The 22,296-nt window shown below is 43.5% G+C and overlaps 1 protein-coding gene across 4 annotated transcripts in view; it reads left to right on the forward strand.

Annotated features, from left to right (window-relative positions):
* Positions 1-22,296, forward strand: part of caska (calcium/calmodulin-dependent serine protein kinase a) — a 170,779-nt gene that overhangs the window by 127,122 nt on the left and 21,361 nt on the right. For 2 of the 4 annotated variants that reach the window (XM_080753417.1, XM_080753419.1), the window contains exons 10-14: positions 902-1,001; positions 3,256-3,377; positions 11,122-11,199; positions 14,389-14,436; positions 16,094-16,174. In XM_080753417.1, the coding sequence (XP_080609543.1) occupies positions 902-1,001; positions 3,256-3,377; positions 11,122-11,199; positions 14,389-14,436; positions 16,094-16,174 (429 nt within the window). The remainder of the gene's footprint in view (positions 1-901; positions 1,002-3,255; positions 3,378-11,121; positions 11,200-14,388; positions 14,437-16,093; positions 16,175-22,296) is intronic. The other 2 variants (XM_080753418.1, XM_080753420.1) reach the window with 1 other exon arrangement.

The raw sequence follows: 22,296 nt of genomic DNA on the forward strand, positions 1-22,296 counted from the left end.
ATCAACGGATACGATTTGAAACACAACTTTCGCAAGTGAGGCGGATTTTTTGACTGAATGAACCAACCACGCTCACCTCGAGACTCCAGTCGCTCCCATCTCTCCAATCTGGTGATTAATCAATAACCAACAGGATTTAATATTGTCCGTCTTTTGCTGTCTGTTTAAAGTGCGAGGCGCTGTACCTATAAATATGATTGACATAAAACCTGAAACGCCATTCTTACCCCGACGATGCCCCAGAGAGAATGAACGTCTTTGAATGAATGTCTTTTAGGCTTAACCCCAATTTGAACAACACGTTTGTTTATTTAGCCCATGACAATATTGTGCTACTGTAAACCTTTCTGTAAAGCGACTTTGGGTACTTAGAAGAGCCGTATATAAAGATGAGCTATTGTGGAGATGATATACCATCTTTTTTTTAAAATGCGGGTTGCGGGGCGGGCGGATTCGTTGATTTATATATTGTTCTGCGGGGCGGGCGCGGGCGGGTTACGCTTCGTGCGGGCTGTGGGTCGTGCGGGTTATGAAAAAAAGCTGACCCGCGCATCACTATTCCACGCGCTACGTCCAACTGGGGAAACTCCCCCCTGTCAGGTGAAAAGAAGCGCCTTGGCCACCTCATGCATAGGAGGAAGCATGAGGTCAGTCCGTTGTCTCCCCAGGTTGGCAGAGGGAGTGTAACACCCAGGATTCCATTAGATAATTGACACTGGGTGAAAAATGGGTTACAAAATCGTGGGATAAAAATGTGTTAAAAAAAGAAAGAAAAAATAAATTGGGAAAAGATCTTCAATTTTGGGAAACAATTGTCACGCCTAACAGGGATGTCAGGGTTAATGTGGTTTAAAAAACAAGTATAGAATGTGTACTGCAACTGCTGTTGTGGTGCTTGTAGGGTGCTGTGCTGGCTGCAGTCTCCAGTCACAAGTTTAACTCCTTCTACGGAGACCCCCCGGAGGAGCTCCACGACTTCTCTGAAGACCCCACCTCCTCAGGTATGTGCACGCGTGCATGCATGCACATTCACATTGTATACCCTTGATCTTAAAACATCTTTGCACACTGTTGTGATGCCGCCCTCATGCCGGGTGTGTTAAATATCGTTTTGCAGAACACTTATTATCTTTACCACTTCCTTTTCTTGCCTGTGGTTATTACTCAACTTCCTTTTTGTCAGGAAGGTCATGTGCGCTTGTACTTTCTATTATTTTTATCAACCAGCAGCTGCACTGCTAATAATTCTTTTAGCCTGCATGAGGAACACGAAACGATTCTCGCACACCCGGCACAGCAATGAGTACTCTGCAACAGTGGTTCTCAAACCTTTTCATGTCAAGAAGCCTCAAATTGATATTTGGCCGCAAACCCCCATCTAAAAATGTTTTGTGATGCTGTATTAACAAATGTAGCTGAGGACCCCCCACTTTGAGAACCACTGCTCTTTAACACATTAAGCCTGATTTATAGCGGTGCACTGGTGTCGCACATAGGAAATGTACAAGCTCACAATGTTGTCAAGTATTAGCTGTGAAGAGGAAGTGTCATTAAATGCCCCACTGCTCAATTTGTGACTTTTTCTTTTGCCTGAAAAAACTCGTTTCAGCACAAAGTTGTCATAAGCTGATGCTGTGAAGTACAGTAAGAAATGTGCTGAAACAAGGCTGTCAAAATCACTGTAACAACTTGTGAATGTTCATAAATCATTTTTTACCCCCTTAACGGAGTGTAAAAACTGCTCTCAGGGTTAAATTAAACTTTTTGCAGTGTGCTCTTGCAGTGTTATTAGCTGTTTTTTGTTCTTCTTTGGTGCCTTTTAATTCTACAGCATATAGTAAACTTTTGAAATAATAATACGGTAAAGAATATAATTATTTCTCGAAGGTCATGACATTCATTTTTGTGTTAATGCGTCCAACCTGCTAGGACTACTAGCTGCAGAACGTAGGTATCTCTGTTCTTTTAGCACTGTGATGCATGCTACTTAGGGCCGATGCAGACTCCACTTTTACAGACAAAACTATAATATGACGCCATTCAGAGGTTCGGGGGGGGGGGGGGGGGGGGGGTGGGTGGGTACCGTCATTAGTTCGGCTGTTCGGTGCTGCAGAGATTTGTGACTCCCCGAACCAAACCGAAATAAATTCGGCTCTAAAAGTGGAGTATGCATCAGCCCTTACTCTTCCTACTCATGGCTGTCAAGTCCTTTTGTGTCTTGTGGTGTCATGTGTCTGTTTTCTATAGCTGGACCCTTCTGTTCACTTGTCATACTGAACATTAATGGATCAAGTACTTCAGATTCAGAACATCAATTTACGCTTTGAGTGGAGCTTATGTGCATGTTCAAGTTGAATTGACTGTGTGTGTGTGTGTGTGTGTGTGTGTGTGTGTGTGTGTGTGTGTGTGTGTGTGTGTGTGTGTGTGTGTGTGTGTGTGTGTGTGTGTGTGTGTGTGTGTGTGTGTGTGTGTGTGTGTGTGTGTGTGTGGTGGGTGGGTTGGGTGTGTATGTCTGGGTGTTTGTACTGTATGTGTACAAGATCAGGTTGTGGTTATTGTTTGGCATTTAGAAGTTTAGTCTAGTGGGGAGGTATGCCAGATTTTATCTGTAATTGTGCACCGGTGTCGCACGTTGAAAATAGCAGATATACAAGCTCACAATGCGACGTGTTGTGAGCTTATACATTGGCTATTTTTGGTGCCATGCAACACCACATGTAATTAAAGAACGACTACACCCATTTTCAACCTATCTTTTTATAATTGGTCCTCACTAATTATAGATTGGTATTATTTTTGTCTATTCACTCTGTGTCTCTGAGGAGGGCTTTGGAAAGTTCATAAACCTGTCTACCATTGACATGGTGAATCCAAGCTAATAGAAACTGCAGGCTTTCTATTCCTGGAAGTTAGCATGCTATAATGGATTGTTCTTGCGTTAACAAAAATCTAAATGAAATGATTAAAATCTTTATTTAAACCATTTTAATAGTGATTAGCAATTATATGAAGATAGATTGAAAGTGGGTGAAGTCGTTCTTTAAGAATAACTCAGGATGAGAGTTAAAAATGTTAAAAAGGATGGTAAAAATGGCATTTATGAAGTTTCCACATTGTTTAGCCTGTCCTCACAACTATGTTAATACAATGTGTGTGTGTGTGTGTGTGTGTGTGTGTGTGTGTGTGTGTGTGTGTGTGTGTGTGTGTGTGCGTGTGTGCGTGTGCGTGTGTGCGTGTGCGTGTGCCTGCCTACAGGAGCTGTATCGCAGGTGCTGGACAGTTTGGAAGAGATTCATGCGTTGACAGACTGCAGTGAGAAAGATCTGGACTTTCTTCACAGTGTTTTCCAGGACCAACATCTACACACGCTGCTTGACGTAAGTGTCATTGCACTCACCAGCAACATAAAGAAGTCATAATAATACTTTGTATTTATATAGCACATTTCCAAAAGGATTTTATGGAGTGTTTCACATACTGTACATAAAAAGAAAGATACGCTGTGCAATTACATCTTAAAACAAGTGCAGCACAGTCAAGAAATAGAAAAATACTGTAGATAAAAAAGACAATGAATATAAAGAATATTTTGTGTATTGAATAAATAGCATAAAACAAAAATACATTTGCTATTTAATAGCCACTTTATAAAAAATAGCTTTTAAAATGGGACACTTGGGGTTGGCTGAGTGGGTGGGGCACGTACCACATGGGCTTTGATTCCTGATGGCAAGTCCCGGGTTCAATTCCCGGTCCTGGTGGATATATTACTCACGGATCTCCTACCTCATGGGTGTACTGCTGGGAAACTAAAGACTATCCTCGGATCCCAGGCTTGTATGGATAAAGAAAATTAATATTGACGCTACCTATAACTTGAACCAGTGGTACCATATAGATACAGAACAGTAAAGGGCCAAGAATAGACTCTTGAGGAACGCTGCAGGTGATATTTGCATAGCTATTAGAGACATTTCCAACTGGTACAGAGAAGGTTCTGTTACTCGGGTAAAACTGTCTTATCTTGAACAGACAATTAACATGCCATGATCATGCCTAGCAACACCAGAACAGTTAACCAGCCGGCATCTGAATTGTAATTTACAACATTAAATGGGCAGTGTACTATGATGAATTTGAAAATGGGGCAGAAACTTTGGCAAGAAAGTATTGAGACTCTCTGTGTTGAAATTAGATTTTCTTCGGTAGGGTTTGAACAACAGCCAATTTTTAAAAAAATGGAGGAATAACTCCTGCAGATAAAAAGTGAGAAACTTCTTTTAGAAATCTTGTGAGTAAAATATTTAAAAGAAGGGAGGAGGATTTCATGTCATTAATCATCCTCAGTAAATCTGGCTGGGCTCCTGGATAAAATGAAAACAACTTTTGATTCACCTCACTGTGTGGAAGAATACACAGAGATGGCATGATTTGTGCTCTAAAGCAGGAAACCTTATCAACCAAAAAGAACCGAAATGTCTCACATCTCTTAATAGGAGACTTCATTGGAATTGGGACTGCCTGGAAAAGAGAATGAATGGTTATGAATAGGGTTGTGAGGATTTGCAGCAATAAAATGTGAAGTATTTTGATCTTTCTTCTTTTACGCTGTTGTTAATCTGTTTTAATACCTCTGTCATGGCAATAAAATTGCACCATAATCTCAAAGCGTTCCATTTATGTCCAGTACATCTATGAAGTCTGACACAGACCACAAAACAAAATACACCCCCCCCCCCCTACACACACACACACACACACACACACACACACACAACCACCCTCCTACCCTTTGTTTGTTTTGTGAATGGCGGGGCAGAGTGCAAGCTATGACTCTGACTAATGCTCTGCAGCGTCTGGAGTCAGATTTGACTTGGCAGTGAAAGTGGCTGAGTGTTGAGCTGCAGGTTACAAGGCCAGGCTGCTGGCCACAGCGCTGTGCATCGGACATCAGGTGTTTCTCCACTCCACCACACCAGCAGTGGCACACTGATGGAAGAGGGTAGTTTGGATAGAGTGGAACGGTGACAGTGAAATTACGTATCTCTAAAAGATGATTTCCAGCCATTGAGATCAAGCCTGTGTTCCCTCTCATAGTCAGTATTTAGTCCCTCTCCCATTCTCTCTTTCTGTCTATTTGTCTCTATTTTGAGCTTTCCTGACTTTTTGCCGATATGTGATTGCTGGCCAAGTAAGAGCATGTGTTTCACATGTGCATGCGTGTGTGTGTGTGTGCGCGTGTGTGTGTGTGTGCACGCGTGCGTGCGTGCACATCTGTGTGGCGTGTGTGTGTACGCGCATGCACACATATGCATAAGAGATTGCTTCAGCAGTTAGAAGAAGCGTCCAGATCTGCAGATCAGGAGAGAAGCTGCCAGATCTGCAGTTGCCCTCGTATCACTGGGAGCCTGGGACTGCAGATGTATGGCTTTCAGCTCCACTTTCACACCCCTTCCCTGAGAGAGAAGGAAGGAGAGGGAGCAGAGAGGAGAGAGAGAGAGAGACAGAGAGAGAGAGAGAGAGAGAGAGAGAGAGAGAGAGAGAGAGAGTAGGATATAGCCCAGCCCCGGTCCGTGAAGGAACAATGGCACCTATTGTCAAGCCTCACTTCCATTCACAAGGCAGACACAGCCAGCCTCCAAAGCAGTATCTGCCCATCCATCTGCATGCAGAGGCTGACATTGCCCTCCACTCCACCCACCCAAACACATACAGGCTGGGGGGAGACTGAGAGAGCCAGCAGACAGAGAATGGATGGAGCCTTGGCGGTTTAGATAACTTGTCTTGTGTGTGTATGTGTATTGTGGGTGCTTGTTGCACGTCTCTGACACACTGCTTGCTGTCTCCTGGGTGAGTGTGAGTTTTATTTGTCTTTTCTCATCTCCCTTTCTGCTGCATTTAGGAGAAGAGTATTTTGTCACAAGCTAATTTGAAGTCAGCCACCCCACCCCCTGTGTGTGTGTGTGTGTGTGTGTGTGTGCGTGCGTGCGTGCGTCTGCGTGCGTCTGTCTGCGTGTGTCTGTTTGTTTTTTGCAAACATGTTTAATGAGGTGCTTTAGTCGAGCACATTTGTTGTTGTTCACATGCACTAGTTTCGTAAGCGGCTCAGTTCCTTCCTAGTTAGTGGAGGCAGGTGGTGTAAGTTGTCCTTGAGGAAACCCACAGACAGCTATAAAAGGAAAAGAGCGCATCACAGCGCTCCTCTGCTCAAAACGTAAGGCCTTCTAGTTTGCGGAACTGTATAATTAGTACTCCTAAGCCATATACTTGTGTGCATGTGTGATTTTGTGCATGTGTGTTGGGTTGGACAGTGTGTGTTGTGGTTCCCATATTATACCCTCTATACTTAGTAAACTAATACTTAGTTGGCTAGGTTTGTCTCTGTACTTGGTCCCCTTTTTGTCTTGCAAATATTGTCGCCGAAAATAGCAGATCTACGCGTCGCAATGTGCGTGGTAATGCCCCCCAGAATAGGCATACATGGTTTCGAGTGGTTAACCCTTTTCTGGATTAGTGATGGGCCTTTCTTTCAAAATAACTAGTTCATTGTGAACGCGAACAAACTTCCTTAAACTGTTACATTTGGGTACCCAGGAGGGAAGGCGGGCTGTACGCGTAAAAAATAGTGTTTCTCAAGGCCCGATAGCGCTACTGAACAAATTATATGAACGGATCATTGCCGTGAACATGAACGAAATCGCTCGTTCACTGAAATGAGCGGTTTTGCCCACCACTATTCTGGATGTCTGTGTTCAACGCGGGTGAGGGCACTCTATCTCTCTCATTGAGAGCTATTTGTTCAGCCCCATTCCCATGCTCTCCATTGTGCATCTGTGTTTGCAGCACACTGACTGTATGTATTCTTACCCAGTAAAATCCTCAGTGTCCTTAGACCCTTATGGGAGCATTTTTACACTGACACTCAATGTTAAAGGTATATTCTGCGGATTTTTCTATCTATATTTCTTCACGTTGTGATATCAAACTCACCTTTTATTTCATTGAACATGTGAACTGCATGCCCGAAAATCGTCTGCTGCCAACATTGTTTTTCGACTTTGGTCGTTCCCTGCTATGATTTCTGAGAGTTTCATAGAATATTCAGCCCTCAAAAGATGCACACGGGTGTCCTGGAGTTTGAAAATAATCCCTGTCCACTCGCAACGATCCACTCCAAAGATAGCAGCTTCCGCGTCGAGCATGTGCCCAGCCCCTCTCCCATACACATACATTATTGCTGTTTTCCGTTTAATTCCTAAAAAAAGGGTAAAGCTGTTTGTTTTCCAGTTACGTCATCGACGCGTCAGGTGACCTTCCGGTTACCCCGGAAACACTTGATGACCCATAAGCTAGCCAACAGCACCAACTAGCATCAAAAGAAGGATAGCTCATCAAACTCGTTGGTGGTGGCCTGGAACATAGACAATAAGTCGTCAAAGGCGTCATGCGGCAGTCAGTATATGTCTTCGACTAGACTGCACTCTGTTGAGGTGCCAACTCGTGCTAATTATGTAATTTCAATGGCATGTGCCTTTGGTGCCGTGCCTCATTAGGCTATGATAGCCAAATACGGGGTGACTAGAGACTACTAGTCATCTAGTCATCGCCTAGTCATTTTGGGTTACTTTCTCCTCATTGGCTGGCCCCATAGCCAAATATGGCCACATGCATACCCGCAGACAGCTATCATCACCCTACTTGCGCGCTCTGCTGGCGCAAGTAATTAACACCAGGATTTCAATTTACAATTACTAGTTACAGTTCAGGCATTTAGCAAATGCTCTTATCCAGAGCGACTTACAAGTATGAGATCAGAGTAAGTATGAACCAACAAATGACAAAGGGTAAATAGTCATATAAGTCGAGTGCAAAGAGAACAATATACTGTAAAATAAATAAAATAAAAGAATAAAAAAATAAACTAGGATGTCAGGTAAACAATAAACATCAAACCCAGCATCTGTCCAAACATCATGTGCAAACATCTAAATAACATTCTTAACATTGTAGTCAAGAAAGAACAAATCTAAACAAAAAAAAAAATTGAACATTATACTACTTACATTTCCACAGACCCAGACATTGTTTCATATGCAGGTCGTCCCAGCCTGTCATCCATCTTCACACATCCAAACACTGACACAGACCACAGTCTCCCATAGTCAGCATGTTGATATTTCCATGTGATAACACAGCCACTCACGTCCAGAGTACTATTATGTGTCCTCTCTCGGGAGGAAGGATAAAGCTCTATTACAGATCATGGTGATAAGAAGACCATATAGTCACCCAGATCTCTTAAATATGTACTTACATTTTACACAAGGCATTTCAGCCAACAACCCTTTTATTCAGCACAGTTTACACCAGCTGCTATAAAAATGATCTTGAGTTGCTCCCCAACCATTGTTATGAAGTTGTTTGGATATTTCACTCCTGTGTGTTTAATATAGCCAATAAACATGTAATGTTCTGCCACAGTTGTTAATGTTGTAATTGTAGTGTTGTTAATGTGTCTGCCGTCTGGGTGTTTATCATTGATCACATGTCTTGGGACAGTACTGCTGATGCTCTGCTCAAAGGGAAAGCGGAAGATGCTTGGCCCCCCTTGTGCTGTGTTGAAATATCTGTGTGTGTGTGTGTGTGTGTGTGTGTGTGTGTGTGTGTGTGTGTGTGTGTGTGTGTGTGTGTGTGTGTGTGTGTTGTGTGTGTGTGTGTGTGTGTGTGTGTGTGTGTGTGTGTGTGTGACTAAGCATGTGTTTGTCAGCTGGTCAGACAGTTTTCAGACACATTCTGGACAAATCGCCTGTATAATACTAGTAAGACTCCCTAATCGGAAGATAAGCGACCGTAAGGTCGCATACACAAACTTTAGAAGGCAATCGACATATTCCCTCCTGATTGGGACAGGAAATGGGACAGATCCATGTTCATGACATGACTTTAGAGATACTGTGTACCGCTTTGTGTGATTTTAGTCCAAAATCTGTAGGAGCCGTGTCCAAAAATGTGTTTTGCATAAATCCGCCTGATGGTGGCCATGTGAGAAATGAGGGGTGGAGGTTGTGATTTGCCATCCAAGGAGTGTGTGTGCAAAGGTTGGCATTGATAGGGCCAACGGTGGCAGAGATATGACTAGGGCAAAAGTGTGACGTTACTGACAAACAGACAGACTGACAGCCGGTGGAGCTTTTCATAGTAACTGCGACCTGACGTTCGCAACCACAGACTTGTAGATGTGTTTTGAAGTCTGTTTAGGTGCTTTTTGAACGGTGCAAGCGCTCCCATGCTTGACCGAGTGTGTACATGTGTGTATCTATGTCTCTATGTTTACAGTATACTCATACTGGGGACCATTTGGGCCCCAATCAATAATTTAACTGGGCACCCCCTGAAAGTTGAGAACCGCTGTTCTACAGAATTATTTGAGCAAATCTTGCTGTGTATAACTATAAACCAACTCAGTTTTCTGGGTGTCCATTATGGACCCTACAAACAAGAATCCAAACACAGACACACACATACAACAAACCGAGGCTGTACAAGACTGTTCAGCTTGAATAGTTTTATTAGTCAGCTGGCTTTCTGTAAACAGAGGCGTTGAGTGGTTCTGTGAGTCAGTGCCGTTATGTCTCTCTATAAAAGGCTGTTGTGCTCCCTTCAGAGAGCTAAATAAACAAGAGCCCTTTCTTAACATTTTATCCATGAAAGGCATGTGCATCTAAAGCCGGCAGCGGATTCTGGGTTCACTCGCTGTTACAATTACAAATAAATAATTCCCTCAACTCTCACACGTACGGTACACATACACTGAAACATCCTGAGTGTTAACACTTTTAGTGCTATTATGTTTGTAATCATCCAGACACGGTCCAATCCAAGCCCTGTACAACGAACGCTGTGTCAAAAAAGCCCAGGGAATCATCAAAGATCTACACCATCCCCAACCACAGTCTGTTCAAGATGTTGCCGCATGGAAAACGACTATGCAGTCTCAAAGCTACTAGCAACAGACAGCAAAAAAGCTTCTTTTCTGTTGTTCTGCTTTATTGTATATCACTGCATTGTCTGTAAGGATGCCGAACACAAATAACTTTTACTCTTATGTACCTGTACAAAAGACATAACAATAAAGTACATTTCATGAAAATACCAAAAATAGCATTGCGACGCGTTGTGAGCTTGGAGGTCGGCTATTTTCTGTGATAGATACCACACTGATAGTAAGCATAATCAAGTTAATACTGGGATTTCTACACAGAGATTGCAATTCTTTCAACATAAGATGCTGTGTTCAAGTACAGGAGAGTTGAGACAAGGCAATTCTCTTGAATGCTGCCTTCAGGTATGGCATGGAAAGAGGGGCATTTGTATTTCTCTCACCACAGTAAAAACTGCATTCATGGTCTGGAGAGGGCACTTTTTTTTTTACAGACGAATAAAAGGGTAGGGACTCAAGCCCCCTTTGAGACTATGTTTTGGCCCATGTCCGTCCGTCCCTCTGTGTACAGCTAATCGACATGAATCTGTGCACACACAGAGCAGAACCTTTGCCCCAATTCTTTCACATCGGCCTGGTATAGCGCCACCAGGAGGCCTGATTTTTGCAAAACACATTTTTTTATATTACTCCTACAGACTTTTTCCAAACATCACGCAATCTCTATAGGTATTTGATTAAGACAGATCTGTCTATATTTCTGAAGCCTCGTGGTGGCGCTATACCGGGCCGATTCTCTATACCAAACTTTGCACACACACTCCCTAGAGGCCAAGGAAAACCCTCTGCCCTAGGAGGCCGAGTTTTGCACCAGAAGAAAAATAGATAAAAGAATAAATAGAAATTTGTGAAATAAGTTGAGTGCAAAGACAAGAAACTACAATACCGGGTAAAGAAATTACCAAGCATCTGTCTAAACAACCTATCTACAATTCTAGATATCTAATAATTCTCAAAATTTTGGTCAAGAAAAAAATTCTCTAAATAGGAAAACATTTGAACAAGTACCCAACAGCTAGCAACCATCTAAAAAAGATGAGACAAGAACCTTGATTGATTGATTAATTGATTGATTGATTGTAATTGATTGATTGTCTGTGCTGTATTCTTTTTCTTTTCAGCTGTATGACAAAATCAACACCAAGTCCTCAGATCAGATCAGAAACCCCCGCAGTGATGCTGTACAGAGAGCCAAAGAGGTGAACGCGCGCACACACACACACACACACACACACACACACACACACACACACACACACACACACACACACACACACACACACACACACACACACACGCACACACACACTCTTGACACTTTGCACACAGATAGAACTCACAAACATCCACATTAAGACAAGCACATTTTGTATTCTACTTCTCCCCGGTCATGTCTGTAAGTTTATTTTAATGATGAGCCTATGTTTTTGTCTTCTCTGAGCACCTAACCTACTACGTCACACTGTTCTGTCATGAACCTCTTGTTCTCTCAAAGCTTTAGCCTACGATATTAACCCACTCTATCCACTTCTGATTACTAAACCTCTAACTCTTCACTACTGGAACACCTAGCGTTGTTGTACTGCTGCCTCTTCGGGGGTAAGTTGGGATAATGTGCGTGCAGCTCTACAGGAATTCATCATTCCGGGAAAGAATATACTTCCACCCTACTGCTTCATAATCACTGTTGGATCTAATTTTGGTGCCTTGCATTTCCATGGTGGGAGGGTTTCAAATGGCACGCTTTGTGCCGCTTCAGTCCAGGAAACCCATTCAAAAGTAATGTTATTGGTAATTGGTTGAGAGAAGCGCAGACACCACTGGTGAAAACCAACCGTTTCCTCTGCATTTCTGAGAAGTTAACGTTGGAGCTGAATGTCCGAGAGTTGAGGTTTAGATAGCTGTACAGTAGGTTTTTGGTTTGGACGGATACTTCATACCTCATTTAATTCTTTGGCTATTCAGAAATAGACGATCTACAAGCTCACAACACTTGTAGATCTTGATTTTTCTCTTATGGGAATCCCGGACACAAAATCTTTTAAACCGGCAGAAACCTTGTATGTCCAAAAAGGAGAGAAGAAAAAGCACCTGTATTCTCTATATATTTAACTATACGGAATGTCTGTCTGTCTGTCATCTGTCTGCATGTTGACATCACTGATACTAAACAGTGTCGCCACTATGGTAACAGCCGCATGCTGAAACAATGCCCAAATTTGGAGATGACTGACATCACTGACTGACATCACTGACTGACATCAGTCAGCCAACATTTGGAGATGACTGACATCACTGATACAAAACCGTGCCCAGATTTGGAGATGACTTCATGAATGACATCACTGATACTAAACAATGCCCAAATCTGATATGCCCAGATTGCCCACATGCTGAAACAGTGCCCAAATTTGGAGATAACTGACATCATTGATACGTCTTAAATATCCTACTACCCTACGAGCTGATATTTGACCTCAGTACACAACACAACCATGGGCAATGACTAGTTTATATATATTCTTTATATTTATAACACCCACAGACAGACTTTCGCTTTAACTTATTAAACAAATCAAAAATAGCAGATCCATGTCACTTTGTGACACATTGTGAGCTTGTAAATCTGCTATTTTTGCTACTTTTGTGTGACATCATAGTAATAGTATCATATGACGAAGTAGGGCCTTAATTTAGTGGGGGGAAAAATACATAAAAAGTAAATACTGTATGGAGATGCAAGGTTTCTGCCCGACACCGACGATATTACGAATCAGAGCAGGCAGGTGTTATATTATTTATATGCAGTCATTAAGTCTAATCTAGTCTAGTGTTCAGACATGTGTCTGGGTTACTCCCGTTGTTAGAGCAGTGTATGGGCTCATCAATGAATACTGATCTGTCTTGTTTCTTTGACCTTTCATTAGAGTTGCTATTTTATTTGTCAATTATGTATTATCACACAATACATACACAAAATCATGCGCACACACGCACACACACACACGCACACACGCACGTCGCACACACACGCACACGCACACGCACACGCACACACACACACACACACACACACACACACACACACACACACACATTCTGTGGGTGTATTTGTGAGCTGTTAGTGTGACGTAGACTGTTTTCCACTCTCACACAGGACTCCCATTGTGGAGTCCAGGATTTGACACCATTAAAACGTATACGCACCATTAGATTAGAGATGTGTGTTTACCACATGTTGCGCTCACACACTAATGCAGGATACAGGGAGGAAGCAGACACTTTGACGAAGAACAGAAGAGAAATGGTGTGTGAAAGAACCTGCTATAGTTGTTGTGTGTGTGTGTGCGTGTGTGTGTGTGTCTGCATCCATGCCTGTGCTTGTATGCACACTTGTATGTACATGCGTGTGAGAGTAGTGCACACAGCTTATATTATGTTTACATTGTGAGCTCTGTTGAGGGAGCAATTAAAGAAGTCTGAATAGGGAGGTCTGCTGTCTTAAATCCCAGCTGTGTTAATACTGGGAAAGCTAGGAGAGGAGGAGCCCAGCTTTGTTTTATGTGGCTTTGGTTCATGTCAAATAGGCCTGGCTAATTAACACAGCTCTAGAGCGCTGTGTCAGAGCAGTCTCCGCCTGGTATTAGAGCAGAGACTTGCTCACATTTTCCATCCTAAAGCAGTCTAGAAGGACCAGGAGTTGTGGATGGAGCCACACTAATGTAGATGTGGTAACGTTGCGGCTTTATGTGGGTGTCGGGGAGAGTTCTAGCCACAGACTGTCTTTTATACGTTTTCCTTCTTTGCTCTGAACTGAGCTTCAGTTTCACTTAAGCACTACAAACACGCTCCTACGCTATCTTTATAGTCAATGCAGTGCCGCTATATGAAATCGTTTCACAACAGGCAAACACTTCTTTTCATCTATTCTTCATTTTCTCTGGGACCTTTCCTCCTTCACTGCTTTGCTCCTGTGTACTGATCCCCTCTGGCTGAAACCGAAATGCTTTGAGCCAATCACACTGTAGCCTTCTGGGGTTTCTGACCCAGTAGAGCAGGGGTGAGCTGTTTCAAGGATAACTAACACGGTTCTTGTTCTAACCACGCACCTAACATATCTTATATGACCTCTCAGAGTTGTTTTCGTTAGGACCTTGAACTCTTTGGGCCAGAAGTTTCCTACCTCCGCTATAGATACTAATCCCACACCGCACGTCATGGCTTGATTCTTTTTGGCTGACATACTGTAGATTAGGTGTTGGGAGTTTTTTTTCTCTCCCTGACCTCTGTCCTCTTTTGACCTTTCAACCTTGACCCTTGAGTTCTCTGACCAACCAGGACAGTCAACAACATGTGTAACCCTTCTTCCTGTGTCTTCCTCCGGCAAGATTTCCTCCCAAGACGGAGCAAGTGGCGCTTTGAAACATCTGGAATGTGTAAGCCCTGAGATCTGTTCACACCTCTCTACCACCCTCACAACACCAATAAACAGAAGCAAAGACAAACTAGCTGACTCTGCTTTTAAAGCATACTGGTATATAACTTGAGCATTGTCTCATCTGAGATCTATTGTCACTGGATCTATCTGGATGGATGGAGTCACTTCTGGAGATCTGGAAGATTTTCAAGTTCATGCATTAATGGGGTCAATTGAGGCTGGGTGTGTGAACCAATCAGAGTATAGGCTCATGTATATGTATGCGAGTAGTGCATCCCTTTTTATATGCTGGTCAGTGCTGACTCTGGCTGTGAGATGAGTGGATGAGACGCAAATCGCAATCGCAAATTACAGATACTGAATGACGGTCGCACACAATCCTCAATCCAAATGTCACACATACTGTACACCTACACTGAAGTGTACCCATGTGTCCTGAATGATATTTTACAGTAACAATTTACGCTTTTAGCAGACGCTCTTATCCAGAGTGACATAAATATCTGAGTAAATGGCATGAGCCCTAGTCGACAAATTACAGGGTAAATGATCATGCAAGAGAATGTTAAAAACACAATTTTGTGCTTTGAAGAAACTATGTTACAACAGCAGATCTAGCATCTGTCAAAACAACATGCTATCTAAATAACATTCATAACATTTGTGGTCAAGCGAAAACAATATCCTGACACATGAACAAGTCTGGTCGACTATTATAAGAGGTGACAAGAATGGATACAAGGAGAAAAAAGTACTAGGCGGTGAGGTGGAGTCTGAAGGTTAGTTTCAAGACTGCAGTGGAAAATGAGGTGTGAGTCTGCAGTTCTGACTTCTGAGTGAGAGGGGAGTTTAATCCATAGCTTGGGAGCCAGGAGGGAGAAGAGTCTAGGACGTGTGGTGTGTTGACCAGATTATTTTAGGGAAGGGACGAATAGGCTTTCCGTTTTATCTGATCTGAGGTAAGGGGGCGCAATGCCTTTCATTGCCTTGTAGATCATCACCAGTGTTTTGTGCTTGGTGTGGGCAACAACCGTAGGCCAGGTAAGGGAAAAAGGAGAGACATTTGAAACATTTTGAGAGACCAGAAAGTCTTTAGCCTGGAAACCATTGCAAAAAAAAAAAGAAAAGAAGAAGAATGTCCTCTGCAGTGATATTTGTCTGACCATGCCAGGCTAGAAAGTCTTAACTCTTGACAATATTACACACACACACACACACACACACACACACACACACACACACACACACACACACACACACACACACACACACACACACACACACGCGCACACACAGAGGCCTCACCTCTACAATGCCACATTCAGCAGGCAGGCGCAACATAACTTGAAATGACACCAAATCAACTCACGTCAAAAAAAGGGCAAGGGGAGGTGCTTGAACTTGACCGGATTCCTGATTGGTTGAACCGTATCCACTTTTGGTCTCTAATTGACTGTGTTGACGACGTGCGAGGAGGGATTAGAGAAGGCTTCAGAGAGACCCGGAGGTCGATTCTCCGTATGTATTGACGTTTTCCCCCAAAACTCTAGAAGGTAGCGTGTGTGTGTGTGTGTGTCCATGTGCGTGCGTATGTGTATGTGTGCATGTGCGTGTATGCTATGTCTCTGACGTGTTTTGTCTGTGTGCCTCTTCAGGTACTGGAAGAGATCTCCTGCTATCCAGAGAACCACGACGCTAAAGAACTCAGACGGATACTAACCCAGCCTCATTTCATGGTAGGTCAAGGAGCTACGTTATCGTCGTCGTCGTCGGGTGGAAACCTTGTATGTTCAAAACCTTCCTTTTTTTTGTGGTTATTATTTTAAAAACGATTAAAAATGGTGAAAATAGCCCATCTACAAGCACACAACGCCTCGCGACGCGAGGCGGTGTGTGCCTGTAGATCTGCTATTTTCTCTACTTTTGTGCAACACTTTTGTATGATGAGGTAGGGCTGTAATTTACGAGAAAAAAAAAACATTTTAAACTTGGAGATGCGAGGTTTCTGCCCAACAGTCATGATACACACACACACGCACGCGCACGCATACACACGCGCACACACACGCGCACACGCATACACACGCATATAATCCAGGGCTGTGTTGTTGCCACAGCTCTCAGACGGCTGCAGTAGGCCCCTAAGCAATGTTCAGGGCTGCTGACACTGACATTCTTGGCCAGACTCGGCCAGACGGAATACAAACACTTCCATTAAACACACACCGCTGGCCTCAGTAATCACTCTGCAGCTGATACCATACCTGTACGCTCTCTCTGCTCTTTCTCTCTCTGCTCCCATGCTCTGTCTGAGGAGAGAGAGAGAGAGAGAGAGTGAGCGAGGAGAAGGATGGTGGGAGCCAAGAAGGACAAGGGTTGTTTATATATATATAGTTTTTTAGGTTTTATTTCTGTCAGATCTCCCCATTTGGGAGGCTGAAGGCGACATGGTGGAACAACAAACGCTGCGCTCCCCCCTTGAAAAAAGTGGATTAATGTATGTTTTATAATATATTTATATCTTCAAAGTAACTAGTAACTAGAAAGTTTTCAAATTATTGTAGTGGAGTAAAAGTACAATATTTGGATCCGAGATGTAGTGGATTAGAAGTAAATGTATTGGATATTGGAAATACTCAAGTAAAGTACAAATACCTCAAAATTCTATATTGAACTATGTCATTAATATATCTTAGAGGAGTTGTGTGGAAATAGAAAAAAAGTTTGCCCCCTTCTGTGTTGCATAGAACTGGAGGATTGATTTTGGGGTTTGTATTGTAAAGTACAACTTGATGACATCAAACCCCAAAATCAATCCTCCGGTTCTAGGCAACACAGAAGGGGGGGAACTTTTTTTCTATTTCCACACAACTCCTCTAAGTTATATTAATGACATAGTTCAATATTGAAAATGGGTGGTCTTCTCCTTTAAGTACAATCTACTTAGATACTTTACAGTTTACACCACTGCCTCTCTCCAGAGCCTCATACACAGGCTGAGGAATGAAGTCTAGACTGTGTGTGTGTGTGTGTGTGTGTGTGTGTGTGTGTGTGTGTGTGTGTGTGTGTGTGTGTGTGTGTGTGTGTGTGTGTGTGTGTGTGTGTGTGTGTGTGTGTGTGTGTGTGTGTGTGTGTGTGTGTGTGTGCGCGTGTGTGCGTGCGTGCGCGCGCGCGCGTGCGTGTGTGTGTGTGTCCTTCATGTTGCAGCAGGCAACGGAAGCTTCTTGACAAGTATATAACAGGAAACGTTCACAAGGAAAACCATAATATGCGAGGTCACCGCTTATCTCCACTCGCTCCATTTTTCACTGTACTCTCAACGTTCAGCACCTCCCGTTCGTTAAGCACTTCCCTTTTTAAAAATGTCATTCTGTAAAACTAACAACAGTGAACGCTCCCTTGGTTATCCTCACGGAGGGAGCATTCCCCATAGTGAGTCCTCACATCTGAGAACCGGGGTGACGAAAGTAACCTAAATTGCCCGCAGGCCTTGGATGAGTCATCGCCGGGGAGTCCCAGTGCTAAACAAGTAGGAAAGTGAACCTCAGATCAAAACCCAAGATTCAAGTAGGGCTGTCACGATATGACATTTTACATGACGATTAATTGTCACTCAAATAATTGGTGATTAACGATTTAATTGTGTTTTTGTCGTTGATAATTACATTTCTGTTTGGCTTGTAGGCTTTGAAGTTGTACATGGTAGATATGACACATAACCTAAATATACAGTACAAAGAAATTACTGACATATTTGACAACTTACTACTTAAAAAATAACTTTGATAGTGGAAATAGCCGATCTACAAGCTCACAACGCGTCGCGATGCGACGCGTTGTGAGCTTGTAGATCTGCTATTTCCACTATTTTGGACATTTTTCAACATTCACGATTATGACGATTATGACAAAATAATTGCGATAATGTCAAATAATCACGATTAGACGATTATGTAATAATTGTGACAGCCCTAGATTCAAGGAGTGAAAGGATCAGAGCAGGCTCTCAGGGTCAGTCATGTGTGTCTGATGTAATGTGCTGTGCCGGGTCAGAGGCCTGGCTCCCTCCTACCCTGGATACTAGGAAGAGGAAAGAAAGGAGGGAGGGAGGAATCGAGGCGCCGTCATGTAGTGCTACTTTCCAAGACTCACACACTCGCCCAAGGAAAGGAAAGTATGTCTGTGTTAGCTCTGTTGCGTCTCCCGTAAGAGCTTACTGTGTGTGTGTGTGTGTGTGTGTGTGTGTGTCTGTGTGTGTGTGTGTGTGTGTGTGTGTGTGTGTGTGTGTGTGTGTGTGCGTGTGCGTGTGCGTGTGCGTGTGCGCGTGCGCGTGCGCAACTGCAGCCGACCACTCCAGTGAACATGGTGAGGATGTGTGTGTCCTCACATTTTCTTTTGTGTGTGCAACATTTTCATACTGAGTTCAAATTAACACTTACTTCAGTGTGTTGATCTACAACATTGATCTACACAATTGCTCTATTGGTCTGTGTGTCCTGCTATCGTGCTACAGTACATTGCTGCTTCATTTGTTAGAGGAGTTGTCCAACGTTTTTCACTGTTTTCCATCTGCGCTCTGCAGTATTACTGCTACTACACCACAAGATCCTCAGTGTTAATTTATCCATTTGAAACTCTGAGTATACATATGTAACCAGATGTAACCGTACGGGTCCATTGGGTTACATTTGTACACTCTCTACACTTGCTTTTCGTTCAAACATGAATAGTTTGCTTGCAATTGTGTTAGTTGGACTAAGTCATCGTCGCACGTCTCTGATACCTACGTTTGTGGATTATCCTTTTTTTTATCTCTGGCTTCTCTCAACCCATTGTTCGCTTTTCTCAAACTCTTTCTTGCTTGCATGGGCTACTTTGCTTTCCTTTTTTCTCACACTGACATATATGCACCATGGAGGGATTAGTTAACCCCCCTAACCCTGTACTCATTAAGACACACACACACACACACAAACATACCTCCTGTCTGCGTTGGAATGAGAGTTTCACTCTGTGGGTGATGTGCTTTGACATGGGAGTTAGAAACGCTGCCACTGCCTTCATGTCTCTGCCTCTCTTATCAGCTCTGTGTGTGTGTGTGTGTGTGTGTGTGTGTGTGTGTGTGTGTGTGTGTGTGTGTGTGTGTGTGTGTGTGTGTGTGTGTGTGTGTGTGCGCGTTGTGTTTGTGTGAGACAACTATGCGTGTCAGGGAATAAACGGCATCACTGATGTGTGCGCGCACGTACGACAAGACACGGTGGAGAGCGGTTTGGTGGCAGTTGCGCTTTGATTGCTGCTTTCAAAGGTTTCCGACTGGTTTGTTAAAGTGCCTCTCAGGTTTGGCTGCGTGTGTGTGTGTGTGTGTGTGTGTGTGTGTGTGTGTGTGTGTGTGTGTGTGTGTGTGTGTGTGTGTGTGTGTGTGTGTGTGTGTGTGTGTGTGTGTGTGTGTGTGTGTGTGTGTGTGTGTGTGTGTGTGTGTGTGTGTGTGTGTGTGTGAGTGCGTGTCAGCGGAGTGGAGCTTGGTGAGTGGGAGTGAGCGGGGATCAGCAGGCACACTGTTAAGGCACTGCTGCAAAGGGCTGCTCGGGGGGACTGAAAAGGTGTTCTGCTTTAGATGAACACGGTGATGGAACAAGTACTCAATTGTTTTTAAGTAAAAGTATCAATAGGCTACTGCAATATAAAAAATATATATATTGCAGTATTGATACTTTTACTTAAAAGAAATTAACACTTGTAACAAGAGTATTTTGTATTAAAAATACTCTGTTACAAGTAAAAGGCCTGTGTTCAAAATGTTACTTGAGTAAAAGTACAAAAGTATTGTCATCAAAATATACGTAAAGTACCAAAAGTAAAAGTACTAACATGTTTGAAAATAGCAGATCTACAAGCTCACAACATAATATAACTAGAAGCAGTGCTCTTCCGAGCACAGGTCTCCACCAGGTCAGGCATGTAATGTGTTTTACATAAGTCGGCCTCCTGATGGCGCTATAAAAGGCTGATGTAAAAAATGCAAAGTTTGACACTAATCGGTGGAGTTATAGGTGAAAACATGAATCGGCCTGTTATAGCGCCACCATGAGGCTGATTTGATTTTTCTTAAGTGGCATTTATTCCTCTGCCTATTGGGAATGTGCATGCACAATTTCACCAAAATCGCACACTGCGTTCAGGATTTCAGGCATTTTATTAAAAACTGACCAATCCTGCAAACTTTGAAAGCCAGTTTTAGCCAATCAGGATGGAATATGGAAAATCTGACACATCCATGTCGATCACATGACTGTAGAGATACTGTCTACTGATTTACGTGATTTTTGGACAAAATCTGTAGGAGTACTGGCAAAGGTTAGTTTTGCAAAAGTCGGCCTCCTGGTGGCGCTAGAACAGGCCCATGTGAAATATTTGGGGCAGAGGTTCTGAATTGGTGTCGAGGGAGTGTGTGTGCACAGTTTGGCAGCGACCGGGCCAACGGCGCCGGAGATTAGCTGGTAACGGACAAACGGACGGACGGACGGACGCACGCACGGACGCACGCACGGACGGACGGACGGAGGGGAAAACATACTCTCCCTCAGCCTTCGGCTGGTGGAGACAATAATTTATATCTGCAAAGTAACTAGTAACTGATGTTTTCAAATAATTGTAGTGGAGTAAATGTACAATATTTTCCTCAAAGATGTAGTGGAGTAGAAGTGAGAGAGGGCGAGATCATTTAGCGACCTACAACTGGGTTGCAACCTGGTCGGTAGTTTTCACCGACTGGGTCGCTAAATCTACCGACTGGGTCGCTAAATATACCGACTGGGTTGCTAAATCTACCGACTGGGTCGCTAAATTTACCGACTGGGTCGCTAAATCTACCGACTGGGTCGCTAAATCTACCGACTGGGTCGCTAAATCTACCGACTGGGTCGCTTATCCACCGACCGGGCTGCTAACCCTAACCCTAACCCTAACCCTAACCCAAACCCTAACCCTAACCCAAACCCTAACCCTAACCCTAACCCTAACCCTAACCGTCGGTAGATTTAGCAACCCAGTCGGTGATTTAGCAACCCAGTCGGTAGATTTAGCGACCCAGTCGGTAAATTTAGCAACCCAGTCGGTGATTTAGCAACCCAGTCGGTGATTTAGCGACCCAGTCGGTAGATTTAGCGACCCAGTCAGTAGATTTAGCGACCCAGTCGGTAGATTTAGCAACCCAGTCGGTGATTTAGCGACCCAGTCGGTAGATTTAGCAACCCAGTCGGTAGATTTAGCAACCCAGTCGGTGATTTAGCAACCCAGTCGGTAGATTTAGCAACCCAGTCGGTGATTTAGCAACCCAGTCGGTAGATTTAGCAACCCAGTCGGTGATTTAGCAACCCAGTCGGTAGATTTAGCAACCCAGTCGGTGATTTAGCAACCCAGTCGGTAGATTTAGCGACCTGGTCGGTATTAGCGACCTGGTCGGTATTAGCGACCAGTCGGTAGATTTAGCAACCCAGTCGGTGATTTAGCAACCCAGTCGGTAGATTTAGCGACCCAGTCGGTAGATTTAGCAACCCAGTCGGTAGATTTAGCAACCCAGTCGGTAGATTTAGCAACCCAGTCGGTGGATTTAGCGACCCAGTCGGTAGATTTAGCAACCCAGTCGGTGGATTTAGCGACCCAGTCGGTAGATTTAGCGACCCAGTCGGTAGATTTAGCAACCCAGTCGGTGGATTTAGCAACCCAGTCGGTGAAAACTACCGACCAGGTTGCAACCCAGTTGTAGGTCGCTAAATGATCTCGCTCCTACTGGTAGAAGTATTGGAAATACTGTAGTAAAGTAAAAAAAAATACCTCAAAATTGTACTTAGGTAGTAGT

Source organism: Nannobrachium achirus, assembly GCF_963921795.1.
Source record: "Nannobrachium achirus genome assembly, chromosome: 22".
NCBI lineage: Eukaryota > Metazoa > Chordata > Actinopteri > Myctophiformes > Myctophidae > Nannobrachium > Nannobrachium achirus.